The 17,975-nt window shown below is 48.5% G+C and overlaps 1 protein-coding gene across 1 annotated transcript; it reads left to right on the forward strand.

Annotated features, from left to right (window-relative positions):
* Positions 1-13,010: 13,010 nt before the first annotated feature.
* LOC123055939 (transcription factor PIF1-like) lies at positions 13,011-14,309 on the forward strand. The gene is made up of 5 exons (XM_044479741.1): positions 13,011-13,214; positions 13,305-13,417; positions 13,527-13,592; positions 13,703-13,768; positions 14,052-14,309. The coding sequence occupies exons 2-5, from the start codon at positions 13,334-13,336 to the stop codon at positions 14,307-14,309; spliced, it is 474 nt and encodes a 157-aa protein (XP_044335676.1). The 5' UTR covers positions 13,011-13,214; positions 13,305-13,333.
* The last annotated feature ends 3,666 nt before the right edge of the window (positions 14,310-17,975 follow it).

The raw sequence follows: 17,975 nt of genomic DNA on the forward strand, positions 1-17,975 counted from the left end.
TCTCCGGCATCTTGCCTGCGTGCATGATTGGGCTAATTAACAGAGCTTTTTTATGTGTTATAACCTCTATGAGCAAACATGGCTATCACAGGCAGGGATAGCATGCAATCGTTGCATTTTTTGATCCAATTAATCTTCAGCAAGGAGATGAGAGTTATCAGGAGACATGCTTCTCTGCAACCTAACATGCTTTTGCCGGGAATTCAAAAGACACATCACACATGCATCTACATCTGAGACTGTAGAGTCACAATTCAAAGCCAGCATGTGCATTCGTGTGCTTTGCGTTCATGGACTAGATACTAGATAGCATACTTTTGTATGCATCCAAGGATTGACCCCACAATTTCACCGAATCTTTCAGCTTCCATTCTTCTGCAAGCCTGCGGGTACAGGTATGTTGCAGCGCTAAAGTTGAGGGTCATGTAAGCAGAACCTTTGGCACCACTCCAGGCCCATGCCGTCAGGTAGCATGGGCAAGATTGATACCAGTGTACTGTTCCAGGCCCAAATATGTCAGCACTAATGTTGTATGCTCCTGCTATTTATTGGCCGTAGCTTCAAAAGAAAAAAAAGTAAGTCGGTTCTAGTTGCACATTTTTTTCTTTGAAAACTTAAATATGCAACTTCAGTAAAGAAAACGGATTTGCTTCTTGGCAGCTTAGCATTGCAATTTCTCGGTTGGCCAACAAAACCGGTCGATCTGAGCTAGAAGTGCATGCATTTTTTTTTCTAGAGTGTCGATCTTGCTTTATTAATTCATTGATGAAAGTACACTAGATAGTAATAATTGAAATGAACATTCACAACGAATATCCTCGATAAAACCAAAAGAGCTCCATCAATTATCTTCAGAGTCAACGTTACTAGATCAGCCCTTCGTATTGTTCATCCATGTATGTGGTGACCAAAACTACAGATAACCAAGCATGCAATCGTTATGGATTTTGAAAAAGCCACATGATTTGCCCGCCCCAAGAGGTTGGAACATAATATAAGGTTGTCGAACGCACTATGGCCAAGGACATGATTTTTCATATGAAAAACTTCTTCATCCGAGTTCGTATGCAAAAGTTATGCCCATTTTACAAATTCCAGAGAGATTTTGCAAATAAAGTCAAAATTCATATTTGTTAATTTTCGCAACAACTAGACCACATATCACATGGGAAACTTATTATTTTTTATTTTTTTTGACATTTTCATCATTTTCTTTTCTTTTTTCTAAAACTGAAAAGGCGGTCGGGGGGTGTAGAGTTTGAAAATGGGACCTTTAGTACCGGTTCGTGCCATGAACCGGTACTAATGCCTCAAAGCCCATTAGTACCAGTTGGTGCCACCAACCGGGACTAATGGCATCGTACCCTTTAGTCCCGGTTCGTGGCACCAACCGGGACTATAGGGCACAGGTGAACCGGGACTACTGCCTTAGCCGCACGAACCGGGACTAATGCGTGACTGAACCGGGACTAATGTGAATACTGCCCTGTGACCAAAGCCCTGTTTTCTACTAGTGCTTCGCACGTCATCCGGACGTTTGCGGGGCGATATTGGAGCTTCAGGCCGGTCGAGCATCCACGAATCGGAGGACAAAACTCCCGATCGACACCACGTCGCACGTCGATGGAGGTACGTAAGGTACGTGCTTTACCAGCCTAGCTACGGTTTTTTGTTTCATTCATTCATCAAGCTTTTTCAGGGGACCCGACGCGATGGACTCTGCAGGCCACGCGCGCCCTGGCCCTGCACACAGTTCACGCCATGGACCTGCCCTGTACGCCCTGCACGCGTGCGATGTCTGGATGGATGCCGCCCACGCGCCGCGCCCAGAAGCCTGGCGAACGAGGTGGGCTCACGGAACATGCATGCCGGCACGCACACGTACGCAGCAGCACTGTGCAACCATACCACACATGCGCCGCGACTGTGTGCAGCCTGTGCAGCTACCTAGATGCTACCCCATGCTAGCTACACGTCCTACTCCCATAGGCCTCGAGTCTCGACCTGATTCTCGCTGCATCGAACGATCTGGGCCTGGGCGGCCTACGAAAGCAAAGCAGCAGAATGGAGGTGACTGGCGCCTTTGTTCCCTAGCTCGCTCGCGCGCTCGCTGCGGCTTCCATGCCCGCCAGCCAGGCCGGCCGGCATGGGCGCTCCTTGGACGGCGCCTCGTCCATCGATCCATCCATCCGGTCATGGCCGGTCGTTTGAAGATTCGATCATGCGATTGCGGTATTTTACTCCCTTCTATGCTATGACGCACCCAGCCGCGCTGCGCTGCCCGTGTTCTGCGGGGAAGAAGATGCATGGGCTTCTGGCTCTGATTCCGAGGGCTGGTTCCATAAACAACACGCTCGGCTCGATCATGCATGGGCTGCTGGTTAGCTTCCTCCTCCATCACTTGCTGCTTACAATTTGCTAGCCAATCTGTTTCAAAAAATAATTTGCTAGTCACATCACATTCCATGTCACACTGAATCCTAATTTCGATGCACATGAGCAGCCAATAGAGAATCCAGGCCAGATATTATTGAGCAATTAATCATGTACATGTACATTTTTTTTTTTGAACGGTCACCGGGGGGAGAGCTTCCCCACCTGAATATATTACCACTCAAAGGGTTCAGGGGAATACAGGCAAGTTATTGTTACAAGTTCAGCTGGAGGGAATTGCAGAGGAGAGAAAATTTAGCCACTGTCTAGCCGAAGCCCTGTCCTCATTTTTTTTTAACCGGAAAACCCAGAGAGAGAAGTCTGCTACAATATTTCTTAGCGTTAATCTGTGAGAGTGGTCCTCGTTCCTGAACACGAGAGCATTTCTTGAGTCCCAGAGCTTCCAAGTTATGGTGAGGGCCACCGATGGCCAGATGTTGGGGTTGAGGCCCTGAATCGGTGGGTGTTGGTGAAGAGCAGTGAGAGATGTCGGAGCAGACAGGCCCATGCTGGACCAAACTTGTGTAGCATAGGAGCAGGTGGAGATGAGGTGAAGAGCATCCTCATATGGGTCTTGACATCGAGGGCACACCGCGGATTGAGCCACATTTTTGTGAAACATGTTGGCCTTCGTATTTAGCCGATCGCGGAGGAGAAGCCAAGCGAAAATCTTGACTTTGATCGGAACCTTAGAGGCCCAAACAAAATCATGGTGGGGATCGAAGGAGTCATCAGCAACAATGGAAGAGTAAGCGTGCTTGGCAGAGAAAGCAAGCCCATGCGTGAGGGACCGCTCGTCTGGAAATCCTGCAACAACAACAACAGACAGTCCAACTCTCGAGCAGCAGCATTAGTAAGACGGTTCCGCAGGTTCGATAATAAGCTGGTTTGCCAAACTGTAGCCACTAGAACCTTGTCATCTATGGAGTGGGAGTATAGGTTGGGGAAAGCTTTTTTTAGAGGTGAGTCAAGAAGCCATTTATCTAGCCAAAAGAAAGTGGAGAGGCCGTTGTAGGTAATCACGAAGGAGTGCTCAATTAGGAGAGGCAGGTTTTTGTTTATAATCTTCCAAAGGAAAGAAGGCCTGGGGTTTTTAGTTGCAATCCCAATTGGGTATTGTTGATGATACCACTGGTTCCAGGGGATGTTTGGGTGTTGCAAAATTTTGAAGGAAAATTTCATAAGTAGGCCGCAGTTCTGAATTTCAAGATTTTTAATGCCTAGACCACCCAGTTCTTTAGGCCTGCAAACGTTTTTCCACGCGACCAGACACTTTGCACTCGTGCAAGTTTCTTCGTTGGACCAGAAAAAAGCTCTCCGGATGGCGTCTAGCTTAACTAGGATAGACTTCGGTAGGCGAAAAACGGACATGAAGTAAATAGTTAAGGAATCGAGGACAGCAGTGCGCAAGGTTAGTCTTGCTCCACGAGAGAGCAGACGCGCAACCCATCCGAAAAGGAGTTTTCGAAAGCTATCTAGTATAGGGTCGAAAGCTGAGAGTGGTAGTTTGAGAGGGGAGAGAGGGAGGCCTAGGTAGATTAACGGGAAGGAGGAGAGATTGCATCCAATAGTTGCAGCGATGTTGTTTTGGGTGAGGTCATCTGTGGCAATGGTGAGAAGCGAGGTTTTTTGGAAGTTGATGACTAGGCCAGTTGCTAGGGCGAAATCATGCAGAGTGTTTTTGAGAATAGTGGTTGCTGCGACGCTGGCAGCAGCAATAATAAGTGTGTCATCGGCGTACTGTAGGGTTACGGGTGGTTCATTCGAACGGAGGGGGTGGCATAGTTCGTTTTGCCTGAAAGCCTGTGCGATCAGTCTTTGAAGGACATCTGCGACGATGATGAATAAATACGGCGAAAAGGGATCACCTTGTCGAAGGCCAGCTCTACATTGGATCCAGGATCCCGGAGTGCTGTTGAGGAGAATAGCCGTTTTGCCAGTGTGGAGAATGTTTTGGACCCATGCACAGAAGATAGGAGGGAAACCTCTCGCTTGTAGGATCGATGTTAGAGAGGACCAAGAAATGGAGTCAAAAGCTTTTCTGAAGTCCAGCTTGATGACTATGGTGGGGGCCTTTCTTGTGTGGCAAGCGCTGAGAATATCAGCAGCGTACATAAAATTTTCTGCAATGTTGCGGCCATGAAGAAATCCTGTTTGGTCGTAGTGAATGAGTAGAGGGATGAGTGGTTTGACCCTGTTTGTAAGAACTTTGGCCACCGCTTTTGGGGTACAGTTTTGCAGAGAGATTGGTCTAAATGCATCGGGGAGGTTGGGGCTATTGTTTTTGGAATGAGGACCATGTATGCTCGGTTAAATCGATCGAGGGAAGCTGTTTGATCATGGAAAGCAGCAAAGAACGTGAGGATGGAGTGTTTGATTTTGTGCCAATATTTTCTAAAGAAAATAGGGCCAAATCTGTCTGGTCTAGGGCTAGCGTTTGTGTTCATGGAGAGAAAGGCTTGATGAATTTCCTCCTGGGAGAACGGATTAGCAAGATCACGTAGCTGGGGAAGAGTTGCCGGATATAGCTGTAGTAAGTTGAAGTTCCAGGTTGCATTTTTTGTGGTACCGATGAGTTTTTGGAAGTAATTTTTTAGGATTGCTGCTTTGTGTTCGTGCAGGAAGATTTCAGAGTCATTGTGGATGAGCAACGGGATTTTATTTGAGCGAGATCGTTGTGTGGCAGAGGTGTGGAAGAACTTGGTGTTTTCATCGCCGTCGACGGCCCCTCTGATCTTACCCCTCTGTTTCTAGAAGGAAAATTTCTGTTTAATAGCAGCTTGTAACAGATTTGAAATTGTGAGCCTAAGCTTTATTTCCAGAAGGGAGAGGGGGGCAAGTTCCTCGTTAAGGTCAAGGGCTAGAATTGCAAGTTTGCAATTTGCCTCCCGTTGGTAGATGGGCCTAAGAGTTTTGGCCCAAGATTTGAGGGCTGACCGTGTTTTTTTTTCAGATTTTGAGCCAGAGAAGTCGCGGGGTCCAGTATCGGCCCATTGTGGTTTTGATCAATGGGCAGCCAAGTGGTTTGCACTATGGTTTTGCAGGCCTGGAGGGAGGTCCAGTAACGTTCAAAGTGAAAAAGGCAGGAGGAGGGAATAGATGTGGACACCGTAACCAGTAGCGGAACGTGATCGGAGGCAAAACGAGTGAGAGAGGTTAGGTGGGTGTTGGGAAAGAGCGCATCCCAGGCGAGGTTAATAAGAACCCTATCTAGCCTTACAAGCGTAGGGGATGGCCTCTTGTTTGACCACGTGAATTGGCGATCAAGAAGAGGGAGCTCAATGAGAGCAAGTTGATCAATGGTATCATTGAAGGCATCTGCTTCAGATCAGCGAAAGTTATTATTGTTCTTTTCATTGGGGAAGCGAATCAGATTGAAGTCACCGATGAGGAGCCAGGGGGATTGTGGTGGTGGTTCAGTTTGTTTAAGCTCATCCAGGAAATCTCTTTTTAGATCCCTTTGCGAAGGAGCGTAGACGTTGGTGATATAGACGGCGTGTTGCGAGGCAAGGCAAGAGAGGGTGAGGGTGGAGCTAAAACGCCTATGGTCACAGCTGAGAAGTGTGAAACAGCGTGAGTTAGTGGCAGAGAGAATGCCACCCGCAGAACCGATAGCGTCTAGATGGTTGTTTGAGTCTAGGAAGCGTGGTAGGATCGAGCGTATTTTAATGGTGTCTGGTTTGAGAAGTTTAGTTTCTTGAAAAAGAGCGATCGATGGGCGTAGTTGATTAATCTCAGAGAACACATTAGCACATTTATCATTGTCACCAAGACCTCGAACGTTCCAAGACACTATAGAGTAGGATTCATTTTTCATAATGGAAACTTTAGCAAGCACCATACATAGGATAAGCAACCCAGCAAGCGAGCATCCAGGTACAGGAGGTAGCGGGACAAGTTGACAGAACCACGCGTGAGCACTAACATAGCTAACTCTAACCTAACATAGCAACTACGGTAGGGTGCGACGCACCGGATACATGCCCAACAAGGGCTGCCAGTAGAGTGGCAGTGGCATACGGGAGATGTAATCATGGCGAGCCCAAAACACCGGAGCCCGAAGCGATATCAGCCGCCACCTCCGGCGGAGCACCGCAGGCAGTAGCAATGGCCGTGAGATCCTCTGGCGAGGCAGGACTGCGGGCCGAGTCGTCGATGAGTCCATCCATATCGCAGAGACGAGCGTGGACAAGGGCGTCCGAGAGATCCTTGGAAGCAGTTGAGAGGTCGAGTTTTTTCGCCTTGGAGCGCATGGCCTTGGCAGTCATGGAGGAGTAGTTTGGGGGCTCGATTTCGGCCAATCGAGCGCTGCGTCTGGCCTTAACACCAGAGTCAGCGGCCATCTTGGTGCGCCTGCTGATGCGCCTGACCAGACACTCATGCGTGGGTTCAGGAGGCAGATCGGGAGCCGGATCGGCTACGACGACAGGCAGAGGTGGCTCATGGAGCACCGGAGGAGAGTGGGGAGGGGACAGTGGCGGTGGTAAGGGAGCTGGAGAGGGTGGAGCTGGTAATGCGAGCATAGGACGGGGAGCAGTCGATCGGACAAGCTTGCGAGCGGGAGTGGGAGTGCATGCGGGAGGAGACCATGGGGCATGCACCAGCATGGCCACAGACATGCCATCGGCCATGACAGCAAGGATAGGGATGCCGTCCAGAGGGAGCGTAGTTGCAGGTGTTGGTGGAGGGCCCGAGGGAGATTCGGGTGTGCATGCGAAAGGAGACATGGCTGCAGCGATGGATCGGATCTGGTGCGTGGTGGCTGGGGACAGGCGTGGGTTGGATATCTGGGAGGAAAGGGAAGAGTTGTCCTCGTCATCGGAGGAGAAAGGGGAGGCGCCCGAGCCATGGCGGAAGAGAGTACGGCTCTCAAGCTTGACGACAACTACATCATTGTCAGGAAGGCGCACCATGAGACAAGGGGGAAGGACGAAGTCGCGGGCCACCATGACAAGAGCACGGACACTTGAGTGGTCACCCTGGAAGCAGTGCTGATCTGCTGACACGAAGTCTCCCAGGTGTGAGAAGAAGTAATCTGCCCCCTCAGGGTGCCAGAGCTCATCGGGATAGTCAAAGGCTTCGATCTCGGCCATGTGAATGAAGATGGCCAGGGATCTGTTGTCTGCGTGCTCTGGACGCTCGAAGAAGAGGGTGTTGCCCTCGTGGTGGATAGGGCCATGGCCCGTGACGGCGAAACGCTCTTCAGCGTTTGCAAAGGAGAGACGCGCAGCGCCACGACCAGAGGAGGTGAGCCCGAACATAGGGTTGTTGCGGTGGAGAGCGATAGCCTGGCGGATGAAGCGGAAGGGGTTGAGCATGGGGGTGGCGAGGTGCACGTAGGATAGGTTATCGACCTGGCGGACGAGGCAGCTTGGCGGGACAAGTAGTGGGATGTGGGGTGCCGGAGGAGAACGGCTAGCAGCAGACGAAGCTGTGGTAGGTGGGGAGGGGGGAGGTGGCGGGGCGAAGGACGGCGCCGGAGGAGAGGCGTTGGAGGCTCGAGGACCGAAGATGAGAGGGAGGTGGAAAGGAGGGAGGTCGTTGGTGAGGACGCGGTGGGAGCCGAACCAGATGGGAGCGCCGTCCGAGAGCCTGGATCCAGCCGACGAGCCGGAGGCGGTGTGGGTGCCCGTCGTGTGCGCCATTGAGCTGCATGGCGGACGCACAAACGCAGGGTTAATACGCGGAGAGGGGGGCATAGGGGGGAAGAAAGGAAGGAAGCGGACGACTTTGCACCTGAAACTCCGGTGACCGGAGCACCAGCAGCGAGAGCAGCGGACGGGATCACGGCAGTCGGAGATGGTGTGGTCACTGGCGAGACACCGGAAGCATCTTGGTTTTTGCTTTCGGCTATATCTGTGGTGGATGTGTTTGGGGCTGGCCGCCCGGGGAGGGGCTGATTTATAGGCCGGAGAGGCCAGAGGATGGGGGGGTCGATTGCAGCGGCCGGAGCTGGGGAGCCGAGCAAAACCTCCCGGTAGGAGCGCGGGGTCTGCAGCGGCATGGAGACCGAAGAGCACGCAGGGGTGGCAGGAGTGGCAGGAGCGTGGCACTGGTCCATGGCGGTCTCGGGACGAAGCTGAGGGGACGGGGCGGTATGTAGGCTGACGGAGGTAGGGGAGGCAGGAGGTGGAGTAGACGTGATGATGGGCACATGCGTGTTCATGCAAGCGTTGGTTGGTGCGAGCGGTGAGGGCGAGCAGGTGAGGGAGGATGGGTCCCGCAAATCAGCGATAGTGGGGTATGCTTTTGGGTCAGCGCAGGAGGTGGCAAGATCGAGCAGCCCCGGGAGCCGACCGGGGGGCGGCTGCGGCGACGGCAGCGGGTCAAGGCAGTCAGTGGTGGATAGAGGGCGTGGGGGCGGATGGTCTAGCGTTTTAGGGTTTAAAGAACTGGGTAGGCTGGGAGGGGAGGGGGAGGGGACGGCGCAGTCTGCACCCAGTTTTTGTTTTCTTTCGTTGGAAAGGTTTCAGGGAGACGTGACGGGAGAGGCCAAGCTGGCCTAGAGGTCCACGTGTCCCAGGCCATCGAGTGGATTTTGGTCAACCGGGGACGATGCAGTAGAATCCTCGCCTAGAACAGTGAGATGAATCCCCGGGTTGAGAGGGGATAGATTTTGTGTGTTTATTCTAGTTGACGGGTGCGGTCCAAGCAAGGACGTGGAGTGGGTAGGCTGGACGTTGTGAGACGGGTCAAATGAGTCCGGTTCGAACACAGTTGGCAATGGTACTGATCGCACTGTTTGTGATGCATGGTCAAAAGAGTCAAAGAGCAGGATTTTGAAATTTGAAAACTCTAGTGGCGCGCAACGGAGAACCTCTCTTCTGACCAAGACTGATAACACATGCACTAAGAACAGGTTCGGAGCAAGCGTGGTTGCGTGGAAGACACATTTAAAGGAGAACTGGTGGTCTAAGGCATTATTAATCAGTGTTTCATTAGCGCAAACCGAGCCAGAGTGGAAGACAACCCATATAGGGGTGGCTGGTTTATGTGTGAGGCATGTAGTGGGCGTGGTGACAAGGCAGTGGTACTTAGAAAAAATCAGCTTATTAAACGAGATCCCAGGATGGAACGGTCGTACCTTTGCATGTGAACGCGAGAGGCTGAGTGTTGGGGAGGTCACAGGAGCCCCAAGAGGCGGACGACCGTTGGCGGTTGCAGGCCCCACATGCATGGAGGCCATGCACGGAGGAGAGGCTGGTGACGGAGCGGCAGCAGGTTGAGGTGGCACACCCGCAAGCAGGAGCGGCGAGGCCACCGGAGATGGGGGCGGGGCCGGCATCGCAAGCGGCGCGACCGTGACCGTGGCGAACATGCGAGGAGCAGCGATCGGCGAGCAGGCGGCCATGAGTGACGCAACGTGGTAAGACGATACCGACGCTGTGAACGCCGCGTGGGATAGGCGTGTGATGGAAATGCTTCGCGGAGATCCACCAAAACGGAATGAGAGTAACACGGCGATGAGCGGTTCGTCAACCATGAAGTTAGCTTTGTGGACGAAGAAGATTATCCTAGTGGGTGAGGAGGAGTCTTGTGGCGAAGAGAAGACCTTGGTGGAGAACAGATCGAAGATGTTGCGAGAGAAATCGATGCCGAGCGAGGGAACGAACCCAAGTTGAGAGCGCAGGAAGGCATCCGCATGGCCAAAGCGGTCGCCGATGTCCAAGGTTGTTTGGATGTTGGCGGGTGGGTCATGAGTTTGTTGGGGCGGAGGAAAAGGCAGAAACTGGATCGAGTGGGTGGTGGCGACGAGCACGGGCTCGGCGAGGAGAGCGCGAACGATGCGCACGTCGGAGACAGAGATTCGGAAGAGGTTGTCTTGGAGGCGAGTCACCTGGAAGGCAGGAGCGTTGCCACCCAGACAGGCTTGCATGAGGACGGCAACGAGCTCCTCATCGAGGTCGAGTGAGGAGTGGCGAACTTGCATGGAGAGGAAGCATGGTGGCTCGTGGTGGCGCGGGTTGATGTGCTTGGAGAGGCAGCGCCAGACCTGCGCTTGGAAGTCGTCACCCATGGCGTCCCCAACTCCAAGAGCCATGCGCAAGGCTCGGGAGGTGGGGAAGACATGCCATGGAATGGGATCGTGGAAGGAGGCCGGGGCAACTGGTGCGGACGATGGTGCTGGAGAGTGGACGGCGGCCGCGATGGCCGGAGGTGTGGGCTGGGTGGAGCTGGGAGCGGCCGAGGGGCCGCAGGGGAGGAGAGGAGGAGGAGACATCCACAAACTCATTGCTATCGCCACATGTACATATATATACTCCCTACGGTCGGGTTTGCAGGTCCGCGCAAGTTTCTTGGTCCTCAATTTGACTAACAAAAAGGTGTTATATACCGTCAAAACTCAAAAACATATCATTAGGTTCATATATTTGAAAAAAGTTTCTAAACGTATGATTTCGAGCCGATTTATGTGTGCATCAGGCGATCCATAGGCCTGAGGTGTTTTTCTCTTTTTGAAGAAAAAGTGGTGTCATATAACCCATTTTTGTTGAAACACCAAACTACAATGCAGACGCGCAGGCACGTGTGGAAACGTTGCTTTCCACTTGAAGAATAATCCACGTTAATGAGACATCAAAGTGTTTCCCTGATGGACCGGGGATGCCATCACCTTTCTAACCATCAAACCAGTGGTTGGTTCTTGCATGTGTTTTTTCATTCCAGTAAATCAATGATGCAAATATTAAGCCAGCAGCAGGCAGATCAACTTATGGATCATCATGAATATTGCGCAAGTTCTCAATCATAACGTACTTATGATATGTAGTGGCAGTGTATCCACTTGCTGCATTGTCCTGAATTCTTATTGTCATCTCGTGTAGATTCTTACCGTGGAAAGGAACAGAGATACTACTTCTTCTCTCCCAGGTTTATGCTACGAAGAGGAGTTGGCAATGTTTGGGTGACTTGGTACTCGAAACATGAAGGCGAAAGGAATAGGAATGGTTGGACGGTTTAAGGTGTCTTAGCCGGGAGGCTCCTTGTCCATAAGGACCCGATCTTCTCAAGCATTTTTTATAGATCCATGATCAAGGGCTTCAGCTCGAAACATGATATAAAAATGATCATAGCATAACCAAATTTGACACTTTTATCACCACCATGACAATAATCATTGTTGTAGTGCTTACACCACGAGCCATTAACCGTACCTAAGATGGGTTGGCTAAGCAAACTGACCACAGAAAGGTTGTTAGTCTGAGGCAGACGATGACCTGCCATGGAAAAGGGGTACCAATCCATGATCTCTAAGCACGACGGTGGGAAATATGTCTCGGATAGCCAAGTTAGGCCCACCTTGGGTTTTGTGTACTAGTCAGCAAATCTTAGCTATGTATGGTTTTTAGTTATATGTTTGGTTCATTGCTACAACTATCACTTGGCACACTTAATTTCTTATCCCTGTGAACTACATGTAGCAGATTCATATCTTTGCAAATGCTTGTACCATGTTGTGGTAGTTGTTTTCTTCTTCACACTTTCTGTCGCAACCACAATGTTGCTAGATAGTGGAAGATATATCTCTTCCGACCTTTGAATTATCGCTGAGCCTGCTGCCAGGGTTCATGTTCTCAGTCTTGTCTTGGTTTCCCAAGGCCCTTGGAGGGTGTTGGCGGTGCGGCTCAAAGTGACGGCACCATTAGCCAACATGGTTAGTGTACATCCGTTGTCTCGACAAAGTGAAGAACCTCGGCGCCGGATAGTCTATGGTGTGTGAGTGCTTACAGTTATTCCTCTTGACAATTGAGCAAGTGTGTGTCATTTGTTATAATATGTGTTGTCTCGGTAGTTTGATGCTTCCGGGGTGCTCCCCCGCCCGACATTGCTACAGATTGTCTATGGTGGATGTTGTGTTTTGCTGCCTCGGTAGTGTTTCATGATGTGTGCACTTGATGTTGCATTTCCTACTCTAGTTTGTTTTCGTGCTTTTTTTATTTATCCTCTTCTTTTTTAGTCCGTGTACTTTTGGTTCGCTCGAACCCATCTTCTAGTACCAGCCATTGATCAATCACATTACCTAGTTTCATAAGGCATTGATCAGTTACATTACATGTCATAATTTCATTCGATATCTCATCATTTGTTATTGCCCCTTAAACCCCTTCCGCTCCGCAAACTCCTGCATATATACTTTTCTTTGGCGAACCATGCATGCTACACATAAACCCATACGACATTGCTACTATCTAATACCTAGAGAAGAAATGACACCCATATCTCTCCGGGTATTTTGCACAAGCTGGCGAGTGCTCTAAAGAATTCATGCTGACGAACCCTTGTATTGCAAGCCCAGTTTGAGCCATGCCCTAGCAAGGCCGTAGATGAAATGATTGACCACATGGGCGCCCTACAAAATTGCAAACATCCCATCAGAGACCCCGATGCAGCTGACGATTACTCCATACCGACGGACCAAGTGACCAGAAATTCCACACGGCCGGTGGAAAAAGATGAGGAGATGTCGACACGCACAGTGCTCACTCGCCACTAGCCACTCGATCAGTCGTTGCCATGACGCAAAAGCTTATAAAATCAGATGCCACAAGACCATAAATACCATGCCGGCCTGGACCAAAGGTTGGTGCAGGGTCGAAGAGACCATCAACCAGGTCGCCTGACCATGAAAGGGTCCCTGAGTCTCCATCCTCTCTAGCCTGCCTAGGGCTGGACCAGTTTGGCACTGCTAGATATTAGCTAGCTAGCATCGGTTCATAAGGGGGTGTGAAGGCCAGAGGGAGCCCAGGCCAGCAAGGAGACCTCAGATACCAAGAAGAACGGTATGCATGGCTGGCTGAAAGCTTTTGTTCTTAGCTACTCTTCGTTCGTAGATCTTGTTCGATTGTTTCTTTATACCTAGCTGGTGGCAGGAAGGTGAAGAGGCTCATCAAGATCGCTGATGGAAGACGGCAGGGCTTTGAGGAGGATGTCTATCCCTACCCGCAGAAGCAGATCTGCCGATTTCCACAATTTTTCAGAAAGGGTAGGTTGTTGTCATGCATGCATATCGACGGATCACACATCGCCGGAGCCGATGCCACTAATTAGCATTTCGAGTTCCTGAGCTTGATTTCTGTTTGGGTTATTTGTAGAGGAGACGGGATAAGATCAACGAGAAGCTCAAGGCACTGCAAGAGCTACTTCCAAACTGCACCAAGGTCCACGTAATGAACATGCCCCATCTTAAGGATCTTCTAGCATAGTATATATTTCTCCTCTCTTGCTGACCGAGCAATTCCCCTGACATGTGCTCTCCTTACTGATTTAGACGGACAAGGTGTCGATGCTAGACGAAGTGATCGACTACCTGAAATCGCTCCAGCTGCAACTCCAGGTATTTTTAAAAACTGGAGCCCCATCATATACCATATGATCGAGTTTATTATGCATCATGTTCTTTTATATGCTATATCTATTCTTCTGCTTCATGTGCATGGCTAGCTAGCCTGTCAAAATTAATTCAGATCTTCTCTCAAAATTAATAATTCAAATCTGCATGATCGAAATGCATGCATGCGCCAAGTTAAATTTTAATCTCAAGATGCAATGAAGATCAACTAGAAATTACTAGTACACATTATGCTGGTTGGTCATGTCATGCATGAACATGTGTACAGATGCTAGTGATGGGGAAAGGGATGGCGCATGTGGTGCCTCCGGAGCTGCAGCAGTACATGCACTACATCACCACGGATCCCGCTGCCCAGTTGATGCAGATGCCTCCCTCGGAGCCGCCGCAGCCGTTCCAGATCACGCACGCCAACCCACCGCAGCGGGAGTCTGATTTCCTCAGCCAGATGCAGAACCACCTGCACCCCTCCGACCAGCCTCAGATCAACTTCCTCAGGCCGCATGTTCATCCATGTATGTGGTGACCAAAACTACAGATAACCAAGCATGCAATCGTTATGGATTTTGAAAAAGCCACATGATTTGCCCGCCCCAAGAGGTTGGAACATAATATAAGGTTGTCGAACGCACTATGGCCAAGGACATGACCCCCACAAGATACCCAAAGCTATCCAAGGTACAAAATTTTCATAGGTGATGACCTTAATGGGCGTGGGCTCGGCTTCACAACATCTCGAATCCAATGATACCTCACATCAATGTGCTTGGTCCGAGAGTGGAAATTTTAATTACTGGCAAGATGAATAACACTTCGACGTCCACAAAATAACGAGTATACTTCTCTTGCCTCATGCCGAGATCTTGCGGGAAGTTCTTCATCCACAACATTTCATTTTAAGCATAACTACATCTATGTAATCATTTTTTGTTATTTTGAAACACATTTATGCAATTTTGGTTGCCATGACACAACTCCCACTTCATAGGTCACCAGCTATCTAGCAATTGACTAACTAAAATCCCTATCGCTATCAGCTATCCAACGGTGAACTTCCTAAAATCACTATCACCAGAATAATTTGCATCACCTAGCCTTGTAGTACGGGATCATCAATTACAAAGCATAAACACGATCCTTGAGATACTTGATAGCCACAATTGTAGGGGGTGGTTGTCACCCTTTTCAATAAGTAAGAGTAGCAACCCCAACGAGTAGAAGAAGGAATTGATGCGTTAAAAATAGATAGGAATAACTACGAGGTGTTGAATAATGTCATAGTGGTATGTTTGATGATTTGGATTCTTGCAATTAATTGAATAACAACAAATTTAAACTGGATTCACATGAAACCTAATCCTTAATTCTAGATGGCTTCTTGGCGGCTTGGTGGGAGGAATGGATATATGGAATTCATGACCTTGGACTGGGTGATGTATGTGTGGCGATTAGGGTTTATAGGGATTATAAATCCACATTGCTTCCTCATTCTCCATTGATCTTGATCCACTCTCACATCCAAGGGTTCCCAAATGTGAATAAGACTTTCCTTATCTCCCATGACTTCTATGGAAAGAAGTATCACAAAAAAATGGAGATTGGATGAGGACGTTGATACGTCTCCAACATATCTATAATTTTTGATTGTTCCATGCTGTTTTATTACCAATCTTGGATGCTTTATAATCATTTTATAGTCATTTTATATCATTTTTTGGTACTAACCTATTGACATAGTGCCAAGTGCTAGTTGTTGTTTTTTTCCATATTTTTTACATCGCAAAAAATCAATATCAGACGGAGTCCAAATGCCACGAAACTTTACGGAGACTTTTTATGGACCAGAAGGAACATGTTGGGCCCTGGTAGCACCTGGGGGAGTCCCGAGGACGGGACAATCCACCAGGGCGCGCCCTGGTCGGTTGTGCCCACCTCGGGTGCCCCCCGGACCGCCTCTTTGCTCTATAAATACCCCAATATTTCAGAAACATTAAAAGTGTCGACAAAATATTCATCCAGCCGCCGCAGAGTCCAGAACCACCAGATCCAATCTAGACACCATCACAGAGGGGTTCACCACTTCCATTGGTGCCTCTCCGATGATGCGTGAGTAGTTCCTTGTAGACCTTCGGGTCCGTAGTTAGTAGCTAGATGGCTTTCTCTCTCTCTTGCTGAATTCTCAATACAATGGTCTCTTGGAGATCCATATGATGTAACTCTTTTGCGGTGTGTTTATTGGGATCTGATGAACTTCGAGTTTATGATCAGTCATATCTTTTTATATCCATTAAAGTTATTTGAGTTTCTTTGATCTCTTATAGCCTCGTATTTCTTCTCCGATATTTGGGTTTTGTTTGGCCAACTTGATCTATTTATCTTGCAATGGGAAGAGGTGCCAGGTAGTGGGTTCGATCTTACGGTGCTCGATCCCAGTGACAGAAAGGGAAACGACACGTACATATCATTTCTACTAAGGATAGAAAGACGAGATCTATATCTACCGCCATATAGATAAACGGATCTTGTCTACATCATGTCATTGTTCTTATTGCATTACTCTGTTTTTCCATGAACTTAATACACTAGATGCATGCTGGATAGCGGTCGATGTGTGGAGTAATAGTAGTAGATGCAGGCAGGAGTCGGTCTACTAATCTTGGACGTGATGCCTATGTAATGATCATTGACTGGATATCGTCATAATTATTTGAAGTTCTATCAATTGCCCAACAATAATTTGTTTACCCACCGTTTGCTATTTTTCTCGAGAGAAGCCACTAGTGAAACCTACGGCCCCGGGTCTTCTTTCTTATATATTTGCCTTGCGATCTACTTTTTCTTTGTATTTTTATTCAGCTCTATTAAACCAAAAAATACAAAAATACCTTCCTGCGTTTTATCTTTATTTTATTTCGCGTTCGATCTATCAATCTACTTCAATTTACCTCATGCCCGCTTGCCTATCTTGATGCGCCATACCCCGGAAGGGATTTACATCCCCTTTAACTCGTCGGGTTGCGAGGTGTTGTTGTTTGTGTGCAGGTGTTGTTTACGTTGTGTTGCTTGGTTCTCCTACTGGTTCGATACCTTGGTTTCATAACTGAGGGAAATACCTACCGTCACTGTGCTACATCATCCCTCCCTCTCCGGGGAAATACCGACGTAGTTCCAGCTACCATCAAGGAGAATTTCTGGCGTCGTTGCCGGGGAGGATCTTCAACATAACCAGGTTCCTAATCACAAATCTCATCTCCTTGCAATTTACATTATTCATCATTTGCCTCACGTTTTCCTCTCCCCCACTTCACAAAAATCTGCTGTTTTATTCGCCTTTCTTTTTTCGTTTGTCGTTTTCTTGCCGGATCTGTTTTTGAGTGCAATCTTGTTGTGTGGTCATCATGACTCAAGAGAACAACAAATTATGTGATTTCTCAAATACCAACAATAATGATTTTATTGGCACCCCGCTTGCTCCTCCTGCCACTAGTGCGGAGACTTGTGATATTAATACTGCTTTGCTGAATCTTGTTATGAAAGACCAATTTTCCGGTACTCCTAATGAGAATGTCGCGTCCCATCTTAATACCTTCGTGGAATTATGTGATATGCAAAAGAAAAAATATGTGGATAATGATGTGGTCAAGATGAAATTATTTCCGTTCTCTTTGCATGATTCTGCAAAAATTTGGTTCTCTTCTTTGCCTCGTAATAGTATCGATTCTTGGAACAAGTGGAAAGATGCTTTTATCACTAAGTATTTTCCTCCCGCAAAAATTATTTCCCTTAGAACCCAGATCATGAATTTCAAGCAACTTGAACATGAGCATGTTGCACAATCTTGGGAAAGGATGAAAATGATGCTAAGGAATTGCCCAACTCATGGGTTAAATCTTTGGATGATCATACAAAAATTTTATGCGGGGTTGAATTTTGTTTCTCGTAATCTTTTAGATTCCGCCGCGGGTGGTACTTTTATGGAAATTACTTTGGGTGAAGCCACCAAATTGGTTGATAATATCATGGCAAATTATTCACAATGGCATACCGAAAGAGCTCCTACTAGTAAAAAATTTAATTCGGTTGAAGAAATTTCTTCTTTGAGTGATAAAGTTGATGCTCTTATGAAATTGGTTGCTAGTGAAAGTGCTCCTATATATTTTAATGATATGCATTTGTCTGCCTTGATTGAGCA

This window comes from Triticum aestivum, chromosome 2D (genome assembly GCF_018294505.1).
Source record: "Triticum aestivum cultivar Chinese Spring chromosome 2D, IWGSC CS RefSeq v2.1, whole genome shotgun sequence".
In the NCBI taxonomy this organism is placed as follows: domain Eukaryota; kingdom Viridiplantae; phylum Streptophyta; class Magnoliopsida; order Poales; family Poaceae; genus Triticum; species Triticum aestivum.